The sequence below is a fragment of the Anser brachyrhynchus genome (assembly GCF_964034855.1).
Source record: "Anser brachyrhynchus genome assembly, chromosome: 4".
Taxonomy (NCBI): domain Eukaryota; kingdom Metazoa; phylum Chordata; class Aves; order Anseriformes; family Anatidae; genus Anser; species Anser brachyrhynchus.
Window position 1 is genome coordinate 35243808 of NC_137698.1, and position 26338 is coordinate 35270145.

The window sequence follows — 26338 nt, forward strand, 5'->3', positions numbered from 1 at the left end:
TACCTGGCACTCAGCCAGGTGCTGCTGTTCAGCCTAACTGTCCACGTCCAGCCCACTGGAAGACAAGGAGATGGCAAAACCTATTTTGTATGACCCACATGACTAAGTTACATTATGCCTGTTTCAATGGAGCTACAAAATCGGGGCTATTGCTCTGCTTGCGTAACAAAAGGATACAAAAAGAAGTGCCTGCTTCACTTAAACCTGCTCTCCAATCTGCTGAGTCACTGAAGAGGTGGCAGCTGAACCAAAACCAAACTGCAAAATAAGCACAATGAGTGAGGAGTGCTGCCACATACCTGGACTGTGCCATCTGCAGCTGTTAAAGCATCTCCGCTTACTAAAAAAAGATTACACCAGATATAAAAAGTTTTCAACACATTGAAGGTGAAGTCTCTTATCATTTTTATAAAATTGCAAATTCACAGCACTCCCAGAAAGTACAAAAATAAACTGTTTCAATTTCAAGGAGACAAGAGATGATGCAGTCTACAGGTGTAGATATAATAAGGCTGATGGGAATTCATCCAGCAGTCAAAGAAAATGAGTAACCATCTTGAGGACTTCTGTTATGTTCAGAACACCACTATTGCTGTCCTCCCTTGCCATCTTATGGCTCTTTGAAGATTTGCTTGTTCACTGGGAACTTGAATGGCCTGAGATTTCACAAAGAACTATCAGCTTTTTCCCTGATCACAAAGGCCCTGGAACTACACAGGATGGTGCACAGAACAGCTCTCTCTAATCACCATTCTGAAAGCCTCTGGGGATATTAAAAACCCAGAAACGATGCCCATAGTGTATGTAGCGCATATACACCATTGAGCTTTGTAACAGAATATTTAAGTGTCAGGAGACCCACTAATGAAAAAAAAAATAATACTGGATTATTTCCTCTGCCACTGGTACCTTCACGAAAGTTACTTCTATTGGTGCCTCTATTTCTCCTCTGGGTTTTGTGTACCTTCAGTATTTGGACTGTATCTCATATGTACCTACAACAGTTTGTAAGGTGAGATTCAGTTTGAAAACTGCAAGTCTGAGCCCAGAGATATATCTGCTTTAACAAGCCATCCACTCCTTCTCAGCCATGCTCTCTGTGAGGAGGTTTGAGTGGCAGGACGCGTTCCATTCCTTACGGTTGCAAAATCCCATAGGCTTAGAGAGGGAAGGAGGAGGGGGCAAGGTAAATACAGACACACACAACACCATCATCTTATGGAAGGTTACTGCACATCCTGCAGCGTGACTCCATCCAGAACAACCACCAGAAGTCACCAAGTGACAGCATATGAATCCAGGTCCCCAGGAAACTCAGAGACCCTGCAGCCTCATATCACAAAAACGAACTCCATCTGAGGAACAAGACATCAGTTTTCATGATCTGAATGAAGAGACCACACAGATAATGTATTTTCTAGGGGACTTCCAAACAAAAAGAAAGAATCGTACCCAACTGTGAAAAAACAGTATTGTGAGGGGTAAGTCTGTAAGCTCTGGTATAGGGCATTATACTATTAGCAGAAAAGATCTCACAACAACAATGGGCCAGTTACAGTAAAAAAAATAAATTCCTTATCAGAAAAAAAGATCCTCAGAGATAATTACAACAAATACCAAGTCTAGGAAATACCAAGGGTTCACCTTTTTGGTTCATTCTGAGGTCAAGTGAAAACAGACTTAAGGGCAGGCTGCAGTGTTTTAGGATGTGACCCTCATAAACCACCTTCCAAAGACTCAGTCTTCTTGATAAGGGAACCGGCACCATTCCGTGGGAGGAGAGTTGCCATTACAGCCAGGACTCCAGGGAAGACCTCATATCAATAAATGGTTCTGGCCCACAGAAAAGCCAGTGGAGAGCTTGATGAAGGCCACCCTGATGGTGAAACTTGTCCTTGTTTCAAAGTACTGCAATTGCTGCAGTTAGCCTGAGTTTCTAAACTAAGACAAGTCAACATTCTCAAGACCCATATAACTCACGATCTTCCTTCTGAGCTACTAAGTAGCTGCCTTATGACTGTTTCTGCTAGGATTAGAGGACATAGGCTCTACAGCTGCAGGGAAGGAACCTCTTGTCAAAGCAGCACAGCAGAAAAAAAAAGAACCATTAGTGATGTGAGCACGCGGACATGTACAGGACCAGACTGTCAGAAGAGTCACAGGAGATGCAGAAACTGGAAGGAGAAGATGGAAACAGGGCAAGTCCAAGCCTTACACAGACCCAGAGAATCAAAAAGCAATTTAACTCATTTCATTTCCTGGATTTCTATCACAGTACTTTTCTTTACGCACCCCTCCTCCTTACCACTCTGTGTCTTCCCCTCATCTATTGTCAGCAGATTTCTGGTGACACTCTTACAGGAATGCTTTTCCTTACCAACACTGTCAACTGACTTCCTGCCCACCGCCGGTTGCCGCAGAATCTACAGGGAGCGGCAACCTGCAGCAGAGAGCAAAAATATTACTATGGAAGAAAGAAGAAAACGAATTCGCAAAGAGAAATTAGCAATAACCCATCCTCTGATCAGCCAGGTACTGAAGCAATTCTGAAAAAAGGAGCAAAGAGTGGATTTTGAGGTCGAAGCTCCTTAGATAATTTGCAACTATAGGGTAGACATCAGATTAGGGGAAACTGATGGTTAATGGATAAAAGATGTTTGGAGGTTTGCTTTGTTAGAGTTTTTTTTTGTTTAAATCCAGTCAGAATAATATGTGCAACTCACAAAATATATCCATTCTGTATGAAGGGATTTAAAATGTTACAATACATGACCTACTTGTTAAACCCAAGGCACATGACAAATATTACCCTATTTGTATATTCTTCTTTACGTTGTTTGTTTTATATATATATTGGCCAACTCCTTAAGTGGGGAATACTGTCTATTTTCCAATGTCTCAAATAACAGAAGAAACGGATCAAAGAAAGCTTCTAAAGAATGCCTATGGGAATAGACACATTTCATTTAGAAGACACGGCTTACCTTCAGAACACCTGGCTATGGTGGCAATCCGAATCAGAAGAAATGTACAAGTAACTAGAAACTCTGTTGTGTTTGGTTTTTTTTTTTCTGTGTGGTTTTTGTTTTTTTATTTTTTCCCCAGAGCCAACTGTGGCTTTGAGGGGAAAAAAACGAGCATTTCGAGAATGTACTAGTGAAACTATACCAGTCCCAAAACAGTCTGCCAAAAAAAGCCTGAAACATGCTCTCCTTGCAAAAGCAGTAACAGCTGGAACTCTGTCAGAGCAAAGTGGACTTCGACAGTGGTTCCAGTGGAACTTGAAGATAGACGGCTGAACAATGTTAATTCTGTAGCTCAAGGGCAAATGCATGTGGCCACTTAAAGAAAGCAGAGAGGAAGACAGAAGGAACATAACTGCTTCAGTTAATATCAGACTGAGACTGCCATTGTTGCTGTGCCTTAAAGGAAAAAAAAATGCCCATACCAGTGAAGAGCACCACAAGGGTCAAATACTATATCTAACTCACTATCATAACTACCAATTTTTGTCTGACTCTTTAAACATAACTTGTGCTAAGTATCTATGGATGAAAGAGATTTTCAAACAATATACGTTTATGAGATGGTGCTCCATCAAGCAGAAAAGGTAATTTGTCCCTCCTGAGCTAATTAGAGTTTGAATCCTGTGGCTACATGAACTACCCTGTAACTTTGCAATTGACAGGCAGGGGGAAACACTATGTCCTACCACAGACTATATGTAAAAATAAAACATTTATGTTTAATATTTGGCTCTAGATGGAAGTGTGAAGGCAAAACTATCTTCAGGAAAAAGACAGACAAAAGTTTAGGGTGCAAGATGACAGAAGAGCAAACTTGGGTCTCCAATAAAAACTATTCTTGCTGCAGACAGTAGGAGCCAACCGTCACCCTACCCACTGTACACCCCTTCAGCAGTCCATAACATCACAGGGCATGTGACTGATCGACACAGGGCTTTCAAAGAAAATCTAGCATCAGGCAGACACATACTTATAGACATGAAACACAACAGCTTAGCAGGGCTTCAACATGGCACACGTGAAACATCATGGTTCAGTTACACTGCAAGCATCTTTAAACACTGACATGGCAATTGAGCAGTCTGGGCTTTGTGAGACATTTCAGATCTGTGGTATAGCCCTTGCTCTCTTAGTTTCTTTCACCTCTCTGGCCATGCAGTCCCCTTCCAGAAAAAAAGCCAGGAAGTAAGCATGTATTCGCTTTCAGTTGGTGTTCCTTTAACCATACTAGAAGCTGTAGCTCCTTTTGATTTTACAGGTAGGACAAGGAAAGGGCGTGCATTACAAAAAAAAAACTCTGCCAGAGAACATCATTGTGACAACAGCTATCATTCAGGGTGCAAAAAAAAAAGCTCTTTCTTTCTTGAAAACAAATACCACAGAAAACATTCTTGCTATCCATCCCCTGTTATTGCTGAGAGCAAACTACTGATGTAAACCTACCTTGGAATATCTGACCTATCTGGACCCACAATGCGACCTATCTGGACCCACAATGCAACATCCTTCCCCGAGGAAACAGTGCAAGCAACTCTTCTACTGCAAAGAAGTCACCATCACCTTGTTGACTACATAACTCCATAGTGATTGATCTCTTACAAGTAACACCCACGTGTTACAAACATCAGCAGTAACTTGAGAAACCAGATCCTCTTGTATTTTCATCATCCTTAGGCTCAGTAATGGTATTTACTGTAGCTCAGTGAAGACATGCAATACCATGTTAGAGAGGACGCTGAGACGTTAAGAATTGCTTTTGTTCCAATTTGGCACAAAATGCTAAACGTTCTGAAATCCTACACAAACAGAAAGGATTGTTCACATAATGCAGGGATAGACCAACTTAGGAGAATAGTCTAAGACCAACATGGAGTTCAACAGCCACTGCCTCATTTCCTGGAGCCGTGAGAGCTACCACAGCTACACCATGCCAAGACAACCACCACCTTTGCCTGTCCACAGGACATCATTATGCACAACGACTGCCAAAGATCACCATTTGTGTCGCTGACATCTGCCTCTTCCATTAACACAATTAAGTTGTTCTGGGTTTTGTCTTGTTTTGTGAAGGCAAGGCCCTCTGAGTCATCAGAACTAGAAGCGGAAGAGAAGCCCAAATCTGTGTGAGAAAGTAGAGGAAAGAAAGAATCTACCTTTCACTGACTACTCTCTGTCACTGTCCAGGCTTGTTGTGGAGGTAGCTCTTAAGCAGACTTCTCAAACCGGTAAGTGTTTTTGACAAATCATCTAGATGCACGTAACAAGACACTTCTTTTTCCTTCCAAACTGCTTCCAACTGAGCACAAAACTTCAAGTCATCGAAGTTTCCAAAACAGCTCTACAGTATAATTTTCCATGAAAACAAACAAATGCAAAAAATGCAGTGTTCCTTTACAGACCTTAAGTTCCTGAATCCTCTGGATAAAGCCAATACTTCCTTCTTTTATTCTATGTAGTGCCATTATCAATGTTTTGCTAAGCATTATGCTCCCTCATTAGCTGTGCCTGCTTTCATAGACATTCTAGTTGTGTCTTCCACAGCACTTGTTTCTCGCACAGCATCTCTTTACATCAAATAGAACTTACTTTTAATCCTACCCACTACTACTAGACTACAGGACAAAGAAAAAGTAATTTCAGTCTTCTGAAGAAGCAACATATATGTAAAATATCTATAAATATGAAATTCTTTCAGTACATGAGAAAATATTGTTATAGCCAATAAGTACTCTAATCAACGGTTAATTATGTGTACATATGGAAATATATATAAACCTATTATATGTCTATCTACATATTCTCATGTGTTACATACATCTACACATATATTTTACATACTTGCTTAATCAACAGAACAGGCTACTCGAAATGCCATTATGGAAAATATCTGTAACAAATCTTTTCTCCAGACTTGCTTCTTCCATCTTCTTGGCACTGAAGGCTGGAAAACTTTGTCTTGATTTGTTGAAGTTTGTATGAATGGCAAAACAGAGAATTTAATTCAAGCTCAACTTTTGATTAAAAAATGTATGTTCAGCTCCCTGTATCAGACCTGAGTATGTATTACAGAGATAGTACTAACACTGTAATGTCTATTTTTGCTGAACTCAAGTAACTCAGTAACTGAACATGTACAGTCCACTGAAAGTGAAATACTGCACTTTAATTGAAAAGCAGGCAGTTAATTTGTTAACAAGAGATCAACAATGATAATATTCTTAGACAAACGCACCTGGGTACACGCTCATTAAAGTACAATTATCCAAAACCAAAATTTGGCCCTAAATCTTAATGGCCTTGCATTAAATGTAACCTTACTCCATCTTGACATAGAGTAATACATCACATAAAGAATAACTGACATATCCATTGCCTAAATAAAAAACATTTCGATTTTTATAACAGGTTACAGTAAAACACACTGTTTCAGTAGGGAAAAAAAATCCTACAAACTCAGCCATGTTCAAGTATCCTCTAATCTGCACCACATCATGTAAGCACATACCTTTTTGTAGCAGAAAACAAACACAACTACATGCAATATAAAAGCCACTCACTTGCCACCAAAGTGAAAAGGGAAATGTGTTTTATATGCCTGATCACCCGAGTGGAAAAATCAGTATTCAATATTCGGGTTACTTACAGATTTGTTGTCCAGTCTGCAAGATCGCCACTGTCCATAATAAGGTGATTTCTGTCCAGGAGCCCAGGAGGGCTACTAGAGAATGCAGGTGTAGGAGATTGGGAAGAAAGAGAATCCATGCTACCAGTTGGAGTGTCCTCTTTGGGAGAGCTGTGAGTGTCAGCTAGAAAAAAAAAAGACAGCATAAGTCAGAAGGATACTAAAAAACTCTTCTAAAGAGTCAAATCTACTTTGGTAACAATTCCACAAAATACATACAAGGAGTAATCTTACTGCCCAATCTTCACAGGCTATTTTGGAGGAAATGCAATCCCCCAGCACTTCCCCAAAAGGTACCATAGCTCAGTTTCTGCCATCATTATCACGAGGCTGTCTTCACATAACAATATATTCCTGGTCCCCTTTTCAGCATGTATTTTATGTGGAGGAAATGCTAGAGTTTGGGGGGGGTTGTTTTAAGATAAATGCATCACTTCAAATAACAAAATAGTTGAGGCTATACACATTTGTACACCTCTCTAAAAACAGTCTCTAAAAGTAATTTAATACACATTTTAGTAAATGATTGCTCTCAAGTACCATAAGCACAATCCTATAAAACATGAAACAATGAAATTTAGAAAGGTCAGAATAGCAGGAGATCTCTAACAACAGGCCATTAACCAACATGTGATACCCATGAACGTTGCTTTTATCACTCCTTTTTAAGGGTATTGCTTTTAAGAGAATTCATTGTATTCTGGTCTACTATTTGTTTATGTAGGTTACTTTTAGAACATCACTCAGGAGGCAACATATTCAGAAACGTTTGCTTAGGAAAAAGTTAAAGGAACACCATTCCTATCTCATGAATAGTAAGAAAAAGCTACAAATATGGCACAGCGCTCACTGAAAACCATGCTGACACATCTAGCCAAACAGCACATTCTTCACTGAAAAGCTAACCTTCAACCACATAGTTTTTCCTTTTAAAATTATTTAAACATCAGTTGTACGTTTTATAAGCTCTAAAAGAGTTGTATGAAATGAGGACAATTGCAAACATTAAAGTGTCCAGCACAGCTGAGTCCACAGTCTCAAATGGAGCCTGTGGCTGTTTTCAGAATATTAATATTTAACAGGAATAAGGGTCACTTCCAACCACCCTTTACATGGCACCCTGCATCCCATCCTTCCTCCTCTGTGCTTTCTACTCCCACTCGTACATGTGAGCACGGCCCACAGCATCACACAAGTCCCTCCACAGTAGATTCGATAACGCTGACCCTACACAGCCACGGTATGAGTTCTGCTTCTTCAGGACCAGAAGCTCTGGGGGGAGAATGAACAACCAAAGCAATCAGTTATTGGATCAAAAGCTGTTAAAATATTGTGATAGCTTGAAAAGCTGTATCTCCTATACGCGTTACTATACAAAGCCAAATCCTGTATATTACTTTCTAATGCTAAATGAATTAGAATCTGCACAGAGAACAACTGAGTTTAATTCAGCTTCATGAAGCTGAGCTGCGCTGTTGCAAAATTTTTTTCATTTTTATTTTTTTAATAACTTAAAGAAAAAGCAAGAAGAATTAAATGCGAACAATGAAAATCTGCCTTCCATGGATAAAATCACCCTTGCAACTTCATTACTGTCTCAAAGAGTTTGATCCCTTCTGTTTAAAAAGCAGAAAGCTAATATAAATGCTCACCTGCTTCCCCAGCCATCTCATCCACACCCCCTCCAGTAACTCTCAGAGAACAACTTCCCTAGAGAGGCAAATGACATACAACTAAAAACACTCAAATGATGAAAGTGATGATCTGAAAATTTCTCCCTAAAGTAGCTGCTAATTTAAGGCTCTAAATTAGCCTGTAGTAACAAAGTACGATAAGCCGTGAGGAGGAGAACGTTAACCTCAGCACATGAGTCACCCTGGCTCCAGCCCAGCCCTGTGCAGCAGCTCCGCCGCCCTGTCCCTCTGCAATAGGCCTGGGTGCTGCAGCTCGCGTCTACATGACATGACATGAGAGCTGTAGGAGTGTCAGGTAAAAACTAATTCATTACACCTCATTTGCAGACGTATGTGTCACAGTGATAAACATCTGAGAGATTAGACAGTAATACTGCAATTTTACTTTATTAAGAAACTGAACTCTTTAAAACTAAATAGACTTAAGTCCTTTTACCTCACCGAAATTTCTTTTCAAAACAGTAGTATTAAAGCAAGCCAGACTATCAAACTACATGCAGCGTATTAGAAAGCCATGTTTACCTCAACCATTCACTTAACGTTACTAAAACACCATTAGGAGGGAATATTAACCTATTCTTCAATAGTGTATTACCAAGACAGCACACACCCCCTACAAAAAGGGAAGATTTTTCTCTCAACTCATTTCTCAGAGCACACAGAAAAAGATGTACTGCACGCTTCAGTCACCATCCACAGTAGATTCTGTGTTATAGACTGAAATATACAAGCAATTGCATTTGACATTATCATAAATGAAACTCAGTGTTACATCTTTTATCAATTTTACTTCTTCCTTCCCTTGCTTCCTGAGCCAGCATTTTCACATGGTCAATACTGTGTTGCATTCTCAAGAATAAGGACTTATTTTGAAGACAAAAAAAGAAAAAATGTATTTAAACAGGAAAACACCTTCTAAATACTGTGGGTTTAAGTAAACAACTTCTAAAAACATGTTTAAAGATACTTGAAGTTACAAAACCAGATAATTCTAAACATCAGAAAAGTAAAACGATATCTTTCTTCAGGAAAAGGCTATTCTGTATAACTGCAAAAACAGATAAATAATGATCATCTAGCACACTTTGATGATTAAAATCAATATATGCTCAAACACTAAGTCTTCGAAGTATAGCCATTGTTCTAATTTCAACAGTACAAAGACGTGCATCCAGCACATTGTCCTGCACTGGTGCAGCCTCACCTTGATCTCTGTGCAGTTTTGGGTACCACAGTTCAAGAAGGACATAAAACTATCAGAGAGTGGCCAGGGGAGGGCTACGAAGACGGTGAAGAGTCTAGAGGTGAAGACGTATGAGAAGCAGCTGAGGTCCCTTGGTTTGTTCAGCCCAGAGCAGAGCAGGCTGAGGGGAGGCCTCATGGCGGCCTGCAGCTCCCTCGCGAGGGGAGCGGAGGGGCAGGCGCTGAGCTCTGCTCTCTGGGGACAGCGACAGGACCCGAGGGAACGGCACGGAGCTGGGACAGGGGAGGGTCAGGTTGGGTGTTAGGAAAAGGTTCTTCACTGAGAGAGTGGTCGGGCACTGGGAGAGGCTCCCCAGAGCAGTGGTCATGGCCCCAAGCCTGACGGAGTTCAAGAAGTGTTTGGACAACGCTCTCAGACACAGGATTTGATTTTTGGGTGGTCCTGTGTGGAGCCAGGAGTTGGACTCAATGATCCTTGTGGGTCCCTTCCAACCCAAGATATTCTATGATTCTAAGATTTCACTCTGTGTGTTGGTTACAAAAAGTTGTGCTAATATGAGAAATTATACTTATGTAAATATTATATCCTCTTATATTCTGCATCTCTTATACCCAGGTATAAATGGGTTTGGGCCTTCCATCACCTTTCATCAACATGCTATGTCATAAACATTAAAATACCAAGGTATTTTCCCCAATGAACTGGACTAGAAGGGTATTTTCCCCATGTGTTAACAGGATATATAAAGATATCTTCAAATACAATAAAAAATGCATCCTAATGTCCCACTACTTAGCATCTTTTTTTATAAAAATAAAATAAATTCTTCTAGTGATATGATGTATTTTGTACTGCTCCAAACTGCTACAGACAGGAAAATTGGAGAGGACTAGCTTGTTTTCCTGATGTTACATAATCTCATCTGGACTCCTGTACATGGCAGAGGCCATGAGATTGTCTCTAGTTATCTTTCTATTAAGTTTAATAACCTACTTTCAATTAACATCCACGTGTTGCGCCAAACCATATTTTCCAGAGAGTCTTTGTCTGAAGACATCAGCACATGAAGTAATTAATTAACAGCCAGTTGATTCTCCATTAACATATTCACTGATTAATGCATCTACCTTCAATTTGTTAGGCCTTAACTTCCAGGCAAGGCCCACATTATAAACAATGCTAGTTTGTTTGTTTGTTTGTTGTTTGTTTGTTTTTCCCTGTGTGAAGGTATTTAAACAATTTGCTTTGTAATTTTAACAGTAAATCTCTTACTAAACATGATTTTGCAGTTTTGGGGTCGTGTACCCATTTTATAAACCTCTTCCTTTAATCCAGAGTTCTTACTGAAGAGTGTACAGCAGATCCAAATTCTTAACTTTTTCTTGTGGTCCCACAAGTGCCACACTGAGCATTAAATTTCACCATTTACTCATACTCATCTATCCCCTGCTTGTGCATGTGAGGTCTGCACTTTTTTTTTGCCACAAGATTATGTTAACAGTTTATGATGAGATGATTGTCCACCATGACTAACAGACTTAGCAGAGCCCATTTTTTTCAGGACAGAGTTCTCAACTCTGTAGGTATGGGCTACATCTTTCCTCTAAGATCTGTGAATTTATTTCCTTAATACAACCAAGCTTATTTTGCTTGAACAGGGTAGCAGCAAAATTTAGCAGGGTAGATCATGGAAATAACTCCAATGTAGCTGCCATTGTCATCACTGTAAATATATGTAAATATATTATCAAAGATTTGTATTTACCTTTCTAAATACTACTGCTACGTTAGCATTCCTCCAGTTTCTTTGAACTTCTTTGACATGAGACAAGATGTTTTAAAAGTTAACATTGCTAAGCCACGCAAACCAATTACCAGACAACTTTTTTAGGACAAGTTAGATGGCTTCACATTATTCAAAATACTCACTTTGCAACAGGTCTGTTTGTGAAGATTTCTGCTTGACCCTGCTTATTATAAATCCCACATCAATTTTCTTAGTTAAGTTTCTCTTTAGGAATTCTTAAAAACTTGTAACGTATGTTGACTGCTAGCTATTTCCTCTTTTTTTCCCTGCCCTTTGTGGAGCCAGTAAAGATCCTAAACTGTTGGAGATTAAAAATAATCTTTAAAGTCTTGCCATGGCTGGTTTGTCTAGAGTGTGTTAACTATGTTGCTGGAATTGAATCATGTCTATGGTTTTCATTTTATTTCAGAATTCATGGGCTCCCTAATACTGATAGTCTAATACTTTCTGTTTCTCTCCTCTGACTCCTCTTTACCTCCAAGTTTGTTCTACAATGAGCAACGTTGTCAGATTTCCCACTTCTATGTAAAGGCTGTCTGCCACATTGGATTGACAGGTCCTTTCGAAAAGGAGCTCCAGAAACTTACCATTTTTCTTTTTCTAACACTTGAATTCTAATGAGTTCTTACATCATAAAATAGGGAAGATGGGATTTCTGTAATGAAGCTCATTTATATCACTCTTTTATATTTTTATGGTGGGTTTGGTGCCTTTATTTTTTCTCACCAGAAATGTCAATCCCCTTTGCTCTCCCATTACACTCTTATCTTTGGGTACCAAAGAGTGACAGACCAGATGAAGGGCATTAGGATTCTCAGAATAAAAGCAATAGCCTGCATGACATCTCATAAATTTTTTTTGACACTCCAGCCATCATCTCTTCACCTTCTGTGTAGTTGTGGGAAGCCTCTGAGTTCCTTTGGCTTTCAGCTTGGCCATCTGTCTAGAGTTGCCTCTAAGCTGCTTCTATGAGCTCCCCATCCTATGCAAACAGGTATAAGAACCAATTTTACTCTCAACAGAGTTAAAACTTGTTCCATATTCTCATCACCTTTTGCATACTATTTAAATTTTTTGACTGCTCAGATCCTTTTAAACTGTCATCTAAATTATCTTCTTGTTTCACTGTTCTAATCACAACACTCATCTATCCTTACAGCTTTCACTGTGCCTCTGCAACAGATACCTGTGCTTTGTCTTTATGGCTGTTCATAATTCAGACCAGCTCTATCTAGAAAATAAAACAGTTTAGGCTGATCCTCACCATTTACTGTTTGTGTCTAGCTGGTATTACTTACTCTTCTGTTTCTAACCCAAATAGCCTTTTTTTTTTTTTTTTTTTAATTCATGTGTCGCCCTTTCTCACAGCAAAAAATCTTCACAAGATAAGAAAGTACTTAGATGGGCTACATTATTCAGCTTCTCTCTAACAAATATATAACCTTTAATTCCTTTTTCCTTTTTGTCTGGATAAGCCTCAGATAGTAAAGGCTCTCAGACTCTCTATACCAGAAATCTGAACTCAGCTTCCACCTAACTGAACATGACATACCTCCCAGTTGCCTTCTTTCGACTTTTTCCATCTGGCTAGTCTAAGAATATTTTTTGTTGGCATCCAAAGTTGAAAGAAACCGAAATACTTTGGCAGTGTCAATAATCAGATCCTTACTTTATTCCAAGAATTCTAAATAAGAAAAAACATGTAATAAAAACTACAAGAACCAGAGAGCTAACATTATCAGTTACTTGCTTGAGTGACAGAGTTTTCTTTCAACCTCAGCTTAAGTAAACTAAAGAATTACACACTTTACTATTAAAAGACAGACTAATCTTAACATCAACATTACAACCAATGTCTATAGTTTAAGGGTAGCCAGAGGATGAAAGCAGTTTATGAAACTGAATGTTTCTGAAGTAAATAGGGAATTTACCACAGTTTCTATTGAGATACACAGAGAGCAAGCAGAACGGAACTGTTGTGTATGCTCTAAATGTTCATCAGATGCTCAAAGAATGGCAAAATAAGAGGGTAAAAGGCATGACTTCTACTTTGACAAAGTCACATAAGTCAAGAGGAGCTGGGGAGAATTACTGAGGAGACTAAATTCAAGATGCTGCAAGATCCCTATTACCACCTTCAACTCTGACATTTTCTGTATCATGAGATGGGGAAGCAGCAGCTGCACTGCTGTGCAGCCACCCATCCTTCCCCATCAGCATCACAGCTGCATCCAGCTCAGAGATAACAAACACTCATTCACCATAAATAGCTAACTTTCCACAATAATAGAGAAGTTAAACCAAGTAGAAAGTAGCTTTGCTCTTATGTTAACTTGTGCGTATACACTATGCTTTCCTTTTAATAGGAATCTCATAAATTAGGGCTAGAAAAGAGGTATGAGTATCTAAAATATTCACTGCCAAGTGAGAACTCAGTTCTGTGTGCTAGAGCTTCAACATCCACAAAAAACAGGCATGAGAAACATAACTTCAGATTAGTTGTCTTACACAATCAACACAGACCTAAAGTGATTCCATGACATGAAGTAATAATCACATAAAAAAGTCAAAGGCATCTAATCAGCATTACATTATGTCAAAAATAACCCTATCTTCTTTAGAAGATGCTCTAAGAATTCCTGTATGATAAAAATTACAGACATGAGAAATCCAGTTAGGTTACAATGTCAACAGAAGTCAAAACAAATTACTTGGTACTGGGAACCAGAATATTCACATCAGATTCATAACAGAAATCAAAAGGGAATTTATTCTGAAGCAGCACATCTAATCTAAAAGGAAAGAAAACGATTAACCTACCTAATCAGCCAAAACCATACAAAAGGTGCCATTAGGTCACTCTAGCTTAGTATTTGCACCTTGCTGGTACCTACAAAAGTATCCTCACTCCAGAAAGGACTCAACCATTCCTGAGAAAACCAGAAGTAACACCTTTTATATTATAGTCAGGGTGATCAGAGGACTCTGCAGTTGGAGGTGATAACAGAGCTGTATTTGTGAAAGGCTCTTCTCTAGATGCAAGGCTGCAATCTTTTGTTGACTACTCAGAGCACGAACCATCCTGTGCTAATCATGCCAAGCACCAGGTGAACTTAGTCATTCTTTACTCCTTCACATCTTTAAATTTCTGAATTAAGTCATCTATTTCTGAGTAAATTAAGAAGTTTTGTACTTCTGTCTAACCACTAAAACTGGTCAACAGAAATGTTTATTACTTAACTCCAGACTTCAAAAATTGTGCTATTTAAACAAATGAATTTCCAAACTAAAGGTAAATCACATAAAAATGGGTTAATAATGACCTACTATTTGGTTAAAAAAATCATAGTAAAATAGTAAATAGTAAAACAAAGTTATTTCAGTGTTCCTGAATAACTAGTATTTTAGAGGTCAGATGCCTGTAAACACTCAAAAAATAGATTTACCACATTTCATTATCAAAAAATATTAATTATCCTCATTGTATAGCAAATTCTATACACTTCAGTACTGCCCTAGTAAGCTGTTATAAGATAAATGCTATTATTTCCTACATAAAATTTAGACATCAGTAGACTCATACACTCTAAAACCAACATAACCTTCAGTGAGAAAATTGACAGCACACAACCCGCATATTCCATGCTTTCAAAACACATGCAGCAAGAATGAGATCTCTATGCCAGCTATTTTTTCCTCTCAGACAAAATAATTAACACAACAATTACAGTTGACTACACTTTTTTCCTAGATAAAGACCAACTTTGACAGATTTTTCAAATGTGTGCATGTACAAGCACGTGTACCTTATGCACATAGTAGATCTCCTGAAGAAAGACTGTTTTTTCCCATCTCCATAATGATTCAGAAATGTTAGAAAAGGAGGAAGCTGCACTAGAAAGAATTTGTGTCTAGACTGGCTGATGCAACTCAAGAATAGTAGCCAGAAAGGTGGATGTTTAAGCTGCAGATGGGCAAGAGAAAAAAGTGCTCACCTGCAAGTTACTTACAGACAACTGGAATTTTGGTGCCATTCCCCTGCCCTCCTTCTTTCTGATACTATCTTGTCTATTTTTAAAATGTAAAGTTCAACTGTAAGCAGGCATATTTCTAGATATATACTTTATTTGTAATAGCAAGCAATTATTTCAATAAGTATCCCTTTCATTTCAGGTTGTCTCTCAAAATTCAAGAGAAGTATTGCTGATGTTACTCCTTTACTTCTAGAAAACCCTAAATTGTAGGTGAGCCTTTTGCTGAGCAAGCTAAAACTAAAATTCGTGAAGAATTTCAACTTATTCTTCAAGCTGTGGAAAAAACATTGACAGAGTCATGGATACAAGACTAGGGTTGTTAATTTATGTCACGTAATTAAATTTTGAAACACAGCAGAAACCAGATACAAGCACGCAGAGGGGTTCCTCTTTTGATTTGTGTATACTGAGAAAATAAGAGCGGTATCTAAACTCAAAGATTACTCATTTTTTTACCAGAGCCTGGTTGGCAGGAAACCACACATGACCTCTAGCCTTACCAGGCTGGCCAAATGCCACACATTAATTTCATGGTTGTAAAATACAGTGATGAACTGTAACTACTTCCTGAAAACTCAGACAAATAGTAAGATAAGTGGGTTGTTCTACCGTTTTCATAGTTTTCTCGTTGCATCAAAGGTCTTGGATTTCTGTAAGTTCAGGCAACATTTACCTATGGTCCAGACCTATATCAAAATCTACCAACAGAACAGCTCTTGTCTCATCAATGGCACTGGGAACTTTAAAAAACTAAAGCAGATAAAAAAGGGTGTCATCTGCTATTACCATTAATAAAGGTTTCATGATTAAGTAGCACATCTCAAATGGCATCAAAAACTCCAAAGATGACGAAAATCTTCTTTATGATTCTTTTTCTTTCTCCTTTCTGTTGTCTTAGCAATTCAGCCACTGATATACACATGAATACATTTGTTGGTGTTTGTTGTTTTTTTTTGACTGAATGGAAAAGACTGACACAGACTGCAAGCAAATCATGAAGCGCAGTAGTATTCTCTAAGTCACGTATCAGCCTTTGAGCAAGTTCACTCCCTCCCCTCCAAGATCTTCCCTCCTATCTTTGCCACCAGTGAAGGGAAGCAAGAGAATGTCCTTGGGAGGAAGCATCTTGTTCAATGAAATGCACAGCCTCATCCATAGGGAACTGACTGAAGAGCTGAGCTATACCAAGTCTTCGTTCTATCTGCATTCTTGTGTGCTGGGTTGAAAGTAATTTCAACCAACAGCAATCGGACAGGGCACAGCTGGCTTGTAGCAAAGACATGTCAGTGACTTCCATGCCTGGGATTAATGGCTTTTAGCATGCAAAATTGGCCTTCTTACAGTATTATGTGCCCTTGCATGTCTGGGTGCAGAAGGTAGAGAATTAAATAGATGAATGATTATTACAGAAGATCAGAGATTTTTATTAATGCCTGGCCTCAAGCAAAGACTGACCCTCCCTCATGAACTCCACACTCCTTTAAATTGAGATTTTAGTTCTAGCCTATTCATTTTCCCTTTTACTACACTTCCAATCCCTTTTGCGTGCATGTGTACAAGCACATGGAGATGTGTTTATTTTTTGAACATTTCTACAGGCTCTAAATTTCATACACTGAAAGTAGACAGGTACTGGTGATGATACTGGGGTGACTTTCACGCCAACCACAAAGATTTGACACGTCATTTGAAAAGAAGTAAAAGTTAAAGAGATATGTATTATGTTATGACAGTTAATTTTGATTTCACATAACTGTGCAGCAAGTAGGCTGTAGCAAGTAGATTACTCACAGGTGTAACAACGGATAGACAACATATATTGTGTATACAAAGAATGGGCCAAAAATATTCCATACTTCCAAGAAAATAGGTACCTTCTATGGACCCAAAGCTTTCCAGCCAGAAGTTAATTATCAGATTGGAAACCGGGACCCTATACATACCCACTGTTACCTAAGAAAAAGCAAATGCTACCTTTACTGGCAAATGCTATACAAAGAAAAAGCCTTTTTCAGCTCTCATCGTACTCAGAGCCATTGGGTAGAAAAAGATGTGATAGATCCTGTTGAATTGCAGGAACTATTCTTGCAGCAAGGTGAAATATGAACTACCTTAAATTCTACATAGCAAACAGCAATCATCCTGATCTTCCCCTCACAACTAATACTGGTGTACCTATTTTGTAACAGCGTAACTGTCTGTTCTGCTCAGATGTTAACAATAGCTTTGTAAGCAAGTGTTGCAAGCCCTTATGGCTTTTTGATATGCCTATGTAGCTGCTTTTCTTTCCATTTCCCCTGCTATGTGCCAGGTTACAGAAACACTTCCAAGCAGCAGATTCAGAAATAGAAAGAGTTCAAGGCCAGGTTTCACACCTGCAACCTTGCAGTTCTGGACTGTTCCAACCCTGAAGACCAATCTCATTATTATAAATCCAAGGCTTCCTCTAACATCCAGGTTTTATGTTCAGTAATTCCAAATAAAGTCTATGTTTTTTCACTTGTTTGTTTGGGGCAGGAAGGGATGGGAGGAGCAGGGAGAGGCAATAATGCATGGGAGCTATATAACTATTACATGTATCACATTTTGCTTTGATGAAGTGATGTAACCAAATGCCACAGTAGCTCATGCAAACTAATATAGTACCCAATTTAAGAAACTGTATCACTAAAATACCCTCAAAAAAGAGCTACTCCTAATTAATGCTAACATACCATTCATACTTTGGCTTCCCTAGATACTTCAAAGCATAATACAAATTAGCATAAAGTTTTAAAGGGATAAACAGCAGTTCTAATTTTTGATTTCTTTGTAAAATTCTACACAAGAATCTGTTTTCTAAAGCACTATATATACAATTTTTAGTTTATAGCAGCAGCAGAAAGCTATTGCAAACACCCCATATGCCTCCTGAGTTTCAGAGCAGGGAGTGGGAGACAAACACCTTAAGAACAAAACAAACAAGCCCCTCCATAACTCACATGTGCTATGTGCTTGTACATGCCAATGACAAATTTTGACATCTAGAGAGTATTCAAAGAGAATAACGAATCAGCAGGCACTGTGGCTTAAGACGTATACTGTGGTTTGTTTAGAAAACAAGTTGTTCTGCAATTGGATGAATTGCCATGCAAGACCAATTTCTTGACTGCAGGTGTGATTTATGCAACTCATGCTGACTGTCTGCTCATCTGGATGGACTGCACTATACTTCCTACTTCACACAGGACTTTTCTTGCTGTGTTGCTCTTGTGGCTCTCCAAAATAGTTTAATAATGTCTACGTCTCGGGCAGAGAAAAAGATAAACAAAGCAAAAAAAATATTTTGCAACAAGAAGAGAAAATTATATAAAAATTAAAATAAAGGTGTGAGGGGACAAAACTGTAATTTTGCATTGCCCTTTAGAAGAAATATAAATAGAGCTCTCTTCTGATAAGTACTGATCGTCCAAATAGAAAATAAAGACCCAATGGCATTTTCAGAAGAACAGCATAAATATCTCCCTGTTTTAGCTAAGACTTTCTCTCCATAGAGAGAGAGCAAATGCAAAATTGTTTGTACATACCTGGGACTGTAAGCCACAGGAGTGTCTGCATTGCTACTTAATTCACTCTATAATTTATTCCGATAATATTGGTACTAAAATAAAAAAGGCTATTTCAAAACAAACAAACAAGGATTCATTTTAGAAGGCATGAAACTCTGAAAGTGATCTTAATGTAAATCTCAGACAAATCTGCATTTTGCTGAAGCAAGAACTTTGGGATTAGGCCACGTATGAAAATGGCTCCCAGTTCTCCATTATGTGTAGTTCTACTTCAGACACCAAGATGCTGAAAAATTTCAGAACGAAAAGTTATTAATTGGCTTACTACAAAGGAAAGAAGTTGAAAGAAAAATGGACAGCATAATCTCTGATTTAAATTTGCCTGAGGAAATGAAGATCCTTAAGCTAGTAAATATAATACTCGAATTGTTTGCAAATAGGTTTAATCACCTAATTGCCAAGTACAAGGAAAATCTATGCTCTATCAGGACCCAGCACAGCTAATTACAAGAAGGCAAAATAAAGATTTTTATCAAACTGTGTGTGTGTTCTTCCACTATTATATCTATCAATATTTATGCCACTTACAGTCCTTTCTGGGTGGTTGCTGCATACAGTTTGTGTGCAGTCAAGAAGCCTCCTGACTGAAAACGTGCTTTTAACAAGAAAAGTTGGCCTGAACCCTGCATTTCCAATTCAAGCAGTGGATTCCGAAGCCTGTTAACTCCCTGGAGCAGCTGATAGTTAAAGACTTATTTCCGCTTTTCTAACAATTTCCTGGTTTGCATAACAATCCTAAGAGAAACACACTCAAGAAGTTTTCCAGCACAGAGAGATTTTGTCTCCAACGTACTTCGAATTTCAAGGCACAGAATATATATAATTACAATAACTTTAGGGATATATTTCTTTACAAATATATTTACATATAAATACGTATCAGCTACTTGTTTTAAAACAAGATTATTTGCCATATCCAGGAAATACAAAACACTGGTTTATGCCTGGCGCTTAACTCATGCCATTGTGAATAAAAAGGGGGGAGGGAAGGGGTTTAATGTTTAATTTCCTGTTAAAAACACACACAGGATAAAATCTTCCAAAGAGCAGTTATAAAACATGCATTTGTTAGCCAAGAAACTAGGTAAATATGGAACGAAGCCCAGGCTCACTTTTATTCCTTCCCCCCCTCTCCTATGAACAAAGTAACTGAAGGCCGTGGCGCATACTTGGAGGCAGCGAGCTCTCCTCAGCGCTTGGATAATTAGTCAGCCTGCCTGATTTCTGTACCACGTAACCAATCCGGTGGGGTAGTTCCTCAGGTAATGCAGTAATGCAACAGGGCCCAAGGTACCACCTTGCAATGCGTACCGTGCACCTGCCAAGTAAGTGCGCGTTGCACCATGTCCTGACTACCTTCCTGATACAGCGAGGTGGCTAAAACACACATACAGTACGCTCTAGCATGTAGCCTGGACCTGTCGAAAGCTGGCTTCTAGCAACATCGCATCTGCAATACTGCTACCTTCAGTAGCAGCTGGAGATACTATGGAGAATATTTTTTAGAAGTCACAAGGAGAAATATTATTTTCAGATCCCACTGAAACTCAGTGCTATGTGTCTTGGAACTGTGACTGGAACCGTGTTTAACTGCTTATTAGGCTAGTCTGCAATGCACCACACTATGACTCCCAGACAAGCACCAAATTTCCATGCAACAATTACAGCCTTTTAACTATCCCACTTCTCTTTGTTCAGATACCTGAATGACAAAAGTATGGACTGTATTTAGGAGAAATGGAACGTTTATCACATACTTTTCAACAGTAACACTGCATTTTTGGATCTTACAATAAAAATAACCCATCAAATACTATCTGTCTACTGCATCAGAGTCAAAATCAGGTCTTCAGTGCACACTTTGAGGCACAGAACTGGAGAAGAGCTGTGGTACTGCTTGTGACCTGCTGTGATTCACATTCAAAATCAGATGTAAACAACTCTGTGAGCATATTCAGTTTTGGTTTCGTTTTTTTGTTTGTTTGTTTTTTGTTTTTTTCCTCAACAGGATAGTTTTATTGCAGCAGACACAGTTCAAGAGCTATCTTAGCTTTTGGTAGATTATTCAAATTAACACAGTGTAAGCTTTTTAAGTAGATGTACCTTAAGTACTTTCTAGTCTATACATTTAGTTGCATATTTGATGCAAGGAAAGAAAGGCACAGAAATTACATATCTCTAGTGAATTCAACCTGATGACAGGCGTGCTCAGTTTCTTGCAAACTGTACAAAACTGGCTTTCAGACAATAAACTGTCCTGTGTTTATTTCTAAAATTTGCAGTTACAGCTGTTGTGGGTATTTGTGCTCTTTCCTTAACAAATTAACCACTGTTGACCACTGATTTAATGACAGTTCATCAGTGAATCTCATGCTACTGCATGAGTTCAAAATCTTCCTGTTTATTTTCACTTGCTGATAACTGGACTTTGTGCCCTAATCCCACGATTCTCCATGTGAAAAGATAATTGACTAACAACATTAGTAGGGAGAACAGGGATAGGGTGGAAAAAATCTGTAGCACAAAATGAGGACTTGCCTTCTCAATACTGTATGTACCCCCAAGCACAGAAATTTCAGGAAAACGGTTACTTTTCTGGCCAACAGTCAGAATATATAAGATGTTGTATACCCTTTGCCTCTCTGTATGCTGCTATTGCAGACTGCATGCTAAAGCAAGGCTTTTTTTTCTTCTCAAGTCAGACAAGTTTACGAGTATTTACTGCTAGTAACACCAAGGTATTAAAGATTCAAGTGAAGTATTAGTATTCTCTAGTGCAGCAGTGACCTGAGCCTTTAATCCAGGTGAATTTAACAGTAGAGTGCATTAGCTTTTCTCATAAAAGATTTGCTTTAATTTTAGTTCTCTCTCCATTTATCTTATGGCTGTGTAATCTTCAGTAGAGGTCAAAGAGATTTCCCCAAAGAAACAGGAGCTGCTTCTTTTTCAGAAGCAAAAAGCATATTTAAGACAGTTCGCCCTACTTTTAAACATATGCCACAAGACAGTACTCTATACTCTCCTTTCTCTGTACTCTCCTTGCTTCTTTACATGTTCAAAGCAATTAAACAAGCATGTATGTGCATGCACACACATATACAAATGAAACATGAAATGAAAACACCTACTGAAGATAGGATATGCAATAACACCGGTATGCTGCAAAGATTGAAAGCGTTATTAACATCTTACCATCATCCAGCTCAAGACAGAGATTGTACACAGCCAGCGGCCTTTTAATACGTTGTCCTTGTCTTCTCGATTGCCTTGGTGGGGCATTTGGAGGAGACACTGGCATAGAGATTGGCTCAGGGAAAGTGGCATCAGGCAGGGTTTTGAAAATCTGCAATCAAGAACACAAAGGGTGTTAATTATTTATCACAAAGAGCAACCTGTGTAATGCAACTGTAAACCATTATCAAACAACATTTGTTTTGGATTTCATTCAAAGCAGGCAGGAGCCAAAAATCCATTCCTTCAAGTTTGAGAGTATGCCGTGGGTCTTTAATGAGTGCTTTTAAAATAAATAAATAAATAGATATAAAATGAAAATAAGCAAGAACACTGTCTACACTTTAACCAAGCTGCAAATCAGTTGATCCAAAGACAAAATATGTGCAGCCGTGCTTGCCAGCTAGGATGGAGGGAAAGGGGAAAGAGGGAGATGAACCTGCCACCAGAAAGTTTTAGAATTTTAGCTAAGACCTATAATATTGCCAGAATATCCATGTTAATTTTCAAAACTTGATATCACTATAGTATCTGCCAGTTAAAAAAAAAAAAAAAGTCATATTCTTGAAGACAGCAAGGGAAAAATTTTGAGGGGAGGGATTTTTAATGAAAGATACCATAGTAACATACCGTGTGAGATTTTTCTCATTCAACCATTGTATATTGATTCATATTTATATTAAATGATGATACAAAGACACTTATAAAAAGGATTGCATTTCTTGCCACCGTTTTATCCTTTAAGTCATGGCTATTAGCATATCACCGCTCCACACTAAATACCATGCCAGCTCTCTCTGGATTAACCCGTAACACAAATCTGCTCAAACTGATATTTTTTTAACTGACACATACAAGGCACAGTCTAATGACGCTGAATGCTGATTTACTTCTAGAAAATTATCAGTACACCCATGTACAATTTAACAGAAGCCTTTTACAACAGATCATGGCAGATTCATATGAACAAATTAGCTTCATATTTTTCATCAAAATCAAACTGGCAGATGAAGAAAAACACAAACAGCACCTGTACAAAAAAAGAAAAAAAAAGCCCTGTGTCTGTAGGGCACCTTACAGCAACACAACATGGTAATATCACAAGACATAATGAAACAGTATGTGGTGCTTTTTTACCCTGCAATTTTACGTAGTCAGGTATCCATGTAGGAAATATTATAAAGAGGAGACTTGTAATGAATCTTCAAAGGAGAAGCTTTTTATGAAGCAGAAATTCATGCAGAAGTTAGAAAGAGATGCCATAGATAACACATTTTTGGATTATTACAGCACATCTCAGGTGCAGCATGAAGCTAAAAGCCAGCCAGACTACTCTACGCATGAGAAAAATGCCATAATCATCTTGTGGTTAGGCAGTCAAGATGTCATGTCAAAATTATAAGACTATATGCTGGCCTGTTAGTCCTGAATATTACGCATATAGAAATGAAACAACCCAGGAACCCACATGTACACCAGCTTACAGCCACTTAATGATCACTTTTATCCTGGCAGGTTGACAACTGTGATGTACAAAATCATCAGAAACATCATTCTCCATGAGAACTGTGGAAGAAAGATCGTATCACCAAAACTGGGCAGCAGCAGGCAGGAAGCCTATACATGGTATACAAAGAAAAGTTCCACTGGAAATACTACCTTCCTTCCCAATAGGTGAATGTCACCCTGGAGGGAAAGGGAAAATGAGGAAATGTGAACTTCCCCATCCCAGTTACAAGAAAACTGGCTCCCACTCCTTCACATGCCTATGTACAGGGATTATGAGAGAGCACCAAAATCAAGCAAGGAACTTACTATAAACAAAGTATTTATAAAGGAGAAAGTGCTGTCCCCTGCACAGACACAGCATCACTCTCAGACAGAGACAAAGGTCTAATTGTGCTCAGAGTGCTAAAACTATTTTTTTAAACCATGATGCAACATGTAATAATGAAATGTAACATGCACCTACATGGCATTTGGCTAACAGTACCACACTGCCCCCTTATGTGTAAACACAAGGCTAGACTGAGCAGTTTTAGGAATAACATTTTCTTCTGAAAAATCCCAAAGTACCAAAAACTTTAAATGCCATCTTGTTCATGGACTAAATGTTGTGTCTGGACTCTCTGGTAAATAACTCTCCCTCAAGAGGTTGCAGCATGTTGTTTACTATGTCACATTCCCCAGCTGTATTTATTTGTACAGCCTTAACCACGCATCTCCACTGAAATTAATGATGGTAAGAAGAACAAGTATTCCCCAGGACTCGTTTGTAAGAGATGAGCTTTCTCATATGCATTTAGGTGACTTGCATAGCTTGCAGTAAATTTCTTTAGCACCTCTCAAAAATATGTCAATATATTCTAATAAAACTACTAGCATGAGTAACAGAGTCGCAAAAGCAAAACACAATCAAGAAAACCATAAAGGGGATTCTTACTTAACGACAACCAGAGCCAGACATGCAATAGGACAATGAATTGGAGGCAGATAATGAATCCAAGCAAATTTCTAACTGTAAGTAGCTCTGTGATGTGAAAAAATAGTGGGTGGTTTGTTCTGTTTTATATGGGGAAAAAAAACCTACACAACAAACAGGAGAAATAACAAGCAAGCAGTGAAGTTCCACTTCAAACAGTACTACTCCAACACATGCTAACTAACTCTGCAACGGTACTTGTGCCAGACAGTCAGGAGCTCCCCAGAAGAGTCATCCCTCCCCTACCAACAAAATTTAGTGGCACTGAGTCTTCTCTTTCACTGTCAGGAACTTCTCAGAAGATTGTTTTTCCTCTTCTCAGAAATGCTTACAATTCCTAGATCCTCACTGAAATGGCCATAGCTAAAAATTGGCTAAAAATATGCATCACGAGCATATCACCTCTACTGTTAGTATTTTCAGGCCTGCCAGCACCAGAGCTGTGCGCCAGTGTTTCCCACAGCACTGCTGTGCAACCCCAGTGCTAACCAGCAACTGTACTGGTCAGTCCAAGTTCCCTTCTGCAGACAGATGCTCAGGTGGGCATCGGGCCTCACTCCGCTCTCACCTTCTTGGTACGGCAGATGGTTAGAAAGTTTCATTTCTGATCTACGGTTAGTAAGTGAGATACTGTTTTCTAGGGAGCAGAGGTTACCTCCAGAGAGCTCCTGGGCAGCATGAGGCCAGCCGCTCTCTACACTCAGTGAGACCAGGGCAAGGGAATATATAAACTCCACCCTCTCAGTTGTGCATCCCTTTGATGCAAAGCTATAAGGTCTAGCACTTCTTTGCTTGTGCTCATGTTTAATACCTGTCTCCATAGAGAAGAAAGGGATTCCTGAAAGAATTAACTTTTCCTGAAAGAATTAACTTTTAATAGTTAATGAGCAGGGATTCCTGCTCATTAACTATTTGATATTTGGTACCTGCTTTGGTATTTTCTTTTTGTCTTTTCATTAGGAAAATAAAATTAAATACAGCTAAAATTAAATACATCCAGACCTGCATTTTCAGCAGCAGCAATCTCGTTATGTTGCAGGCCAAAGCTACAGCTCAAACCACCATTTTGCAAAGGCGAGCATCTGAAAAGCAAGTGGAAGGTCAACCTCTGCCCTAAGATGTGCATATACAGTATTCAGCTTCTCTTTCTTACTCTAAGTTTACTTTTCTTAAATAGACAGGTACTTTTCATCAAGCCTAAATAGGTATTTTTTGCTGCTCTGACAGAAGCTTTGCAACATCTCACTGAGAATGGGGGGAATGGGTGTATATTTTAGTTCAGTTGTGGGGGAGAAATGTTTGGGGTTGTTTGTTTAATTCAATTTTGCTCTTAGCCTTACTGATTTTTCAAATACTGTTTAAGTATAAATGTTTCACAGACTAATAAAAGATGCCTACTGTGAGAGATCTGTTATCAGAAGTACATTGCCAATGCACAGAAGACAAAATTCAAAATCACATACAAGTAATGGACTATAAGAGCACCAATATCTGTACTAACACTTCAGTATTTTGACTTACTTGCACAACAGTACAGGGCCACACCTGGCTAAGTTTCAAAATCTCTTCT

General features: G+C 38.7%; 1 protein-coding gene across 2 annotated transcripts in view; it reads right to left on the minus strand.

Moving 5' to 3' along the window:
- The window catches only part of ARHGAP10 (Rho GTPase activating protein 10), a 144223-nt gene that overhangs the window by 15607 nt on the left and 102278 nt on the right, over positions 1 to 26338 (minus strand). For both annotated transcript variants that reach the window (XM_080588631.1, XM_080588632.1), the window contains exons 19-20: positions 22248 to 22398; positions 6670 to 6832 (exon numbers count right to left, since the gene is read on the minus strand). In XM_080588631.1, coding sequence (XP_080444757.1) covers positions 6670 to 6832; positions 22248 to 22398 — 314 coding nt within the window. The remainder of the gene's footprint in view (positions 1 to 6669; positions 6833 to 22247; positions 22399 to 26338) is intronic.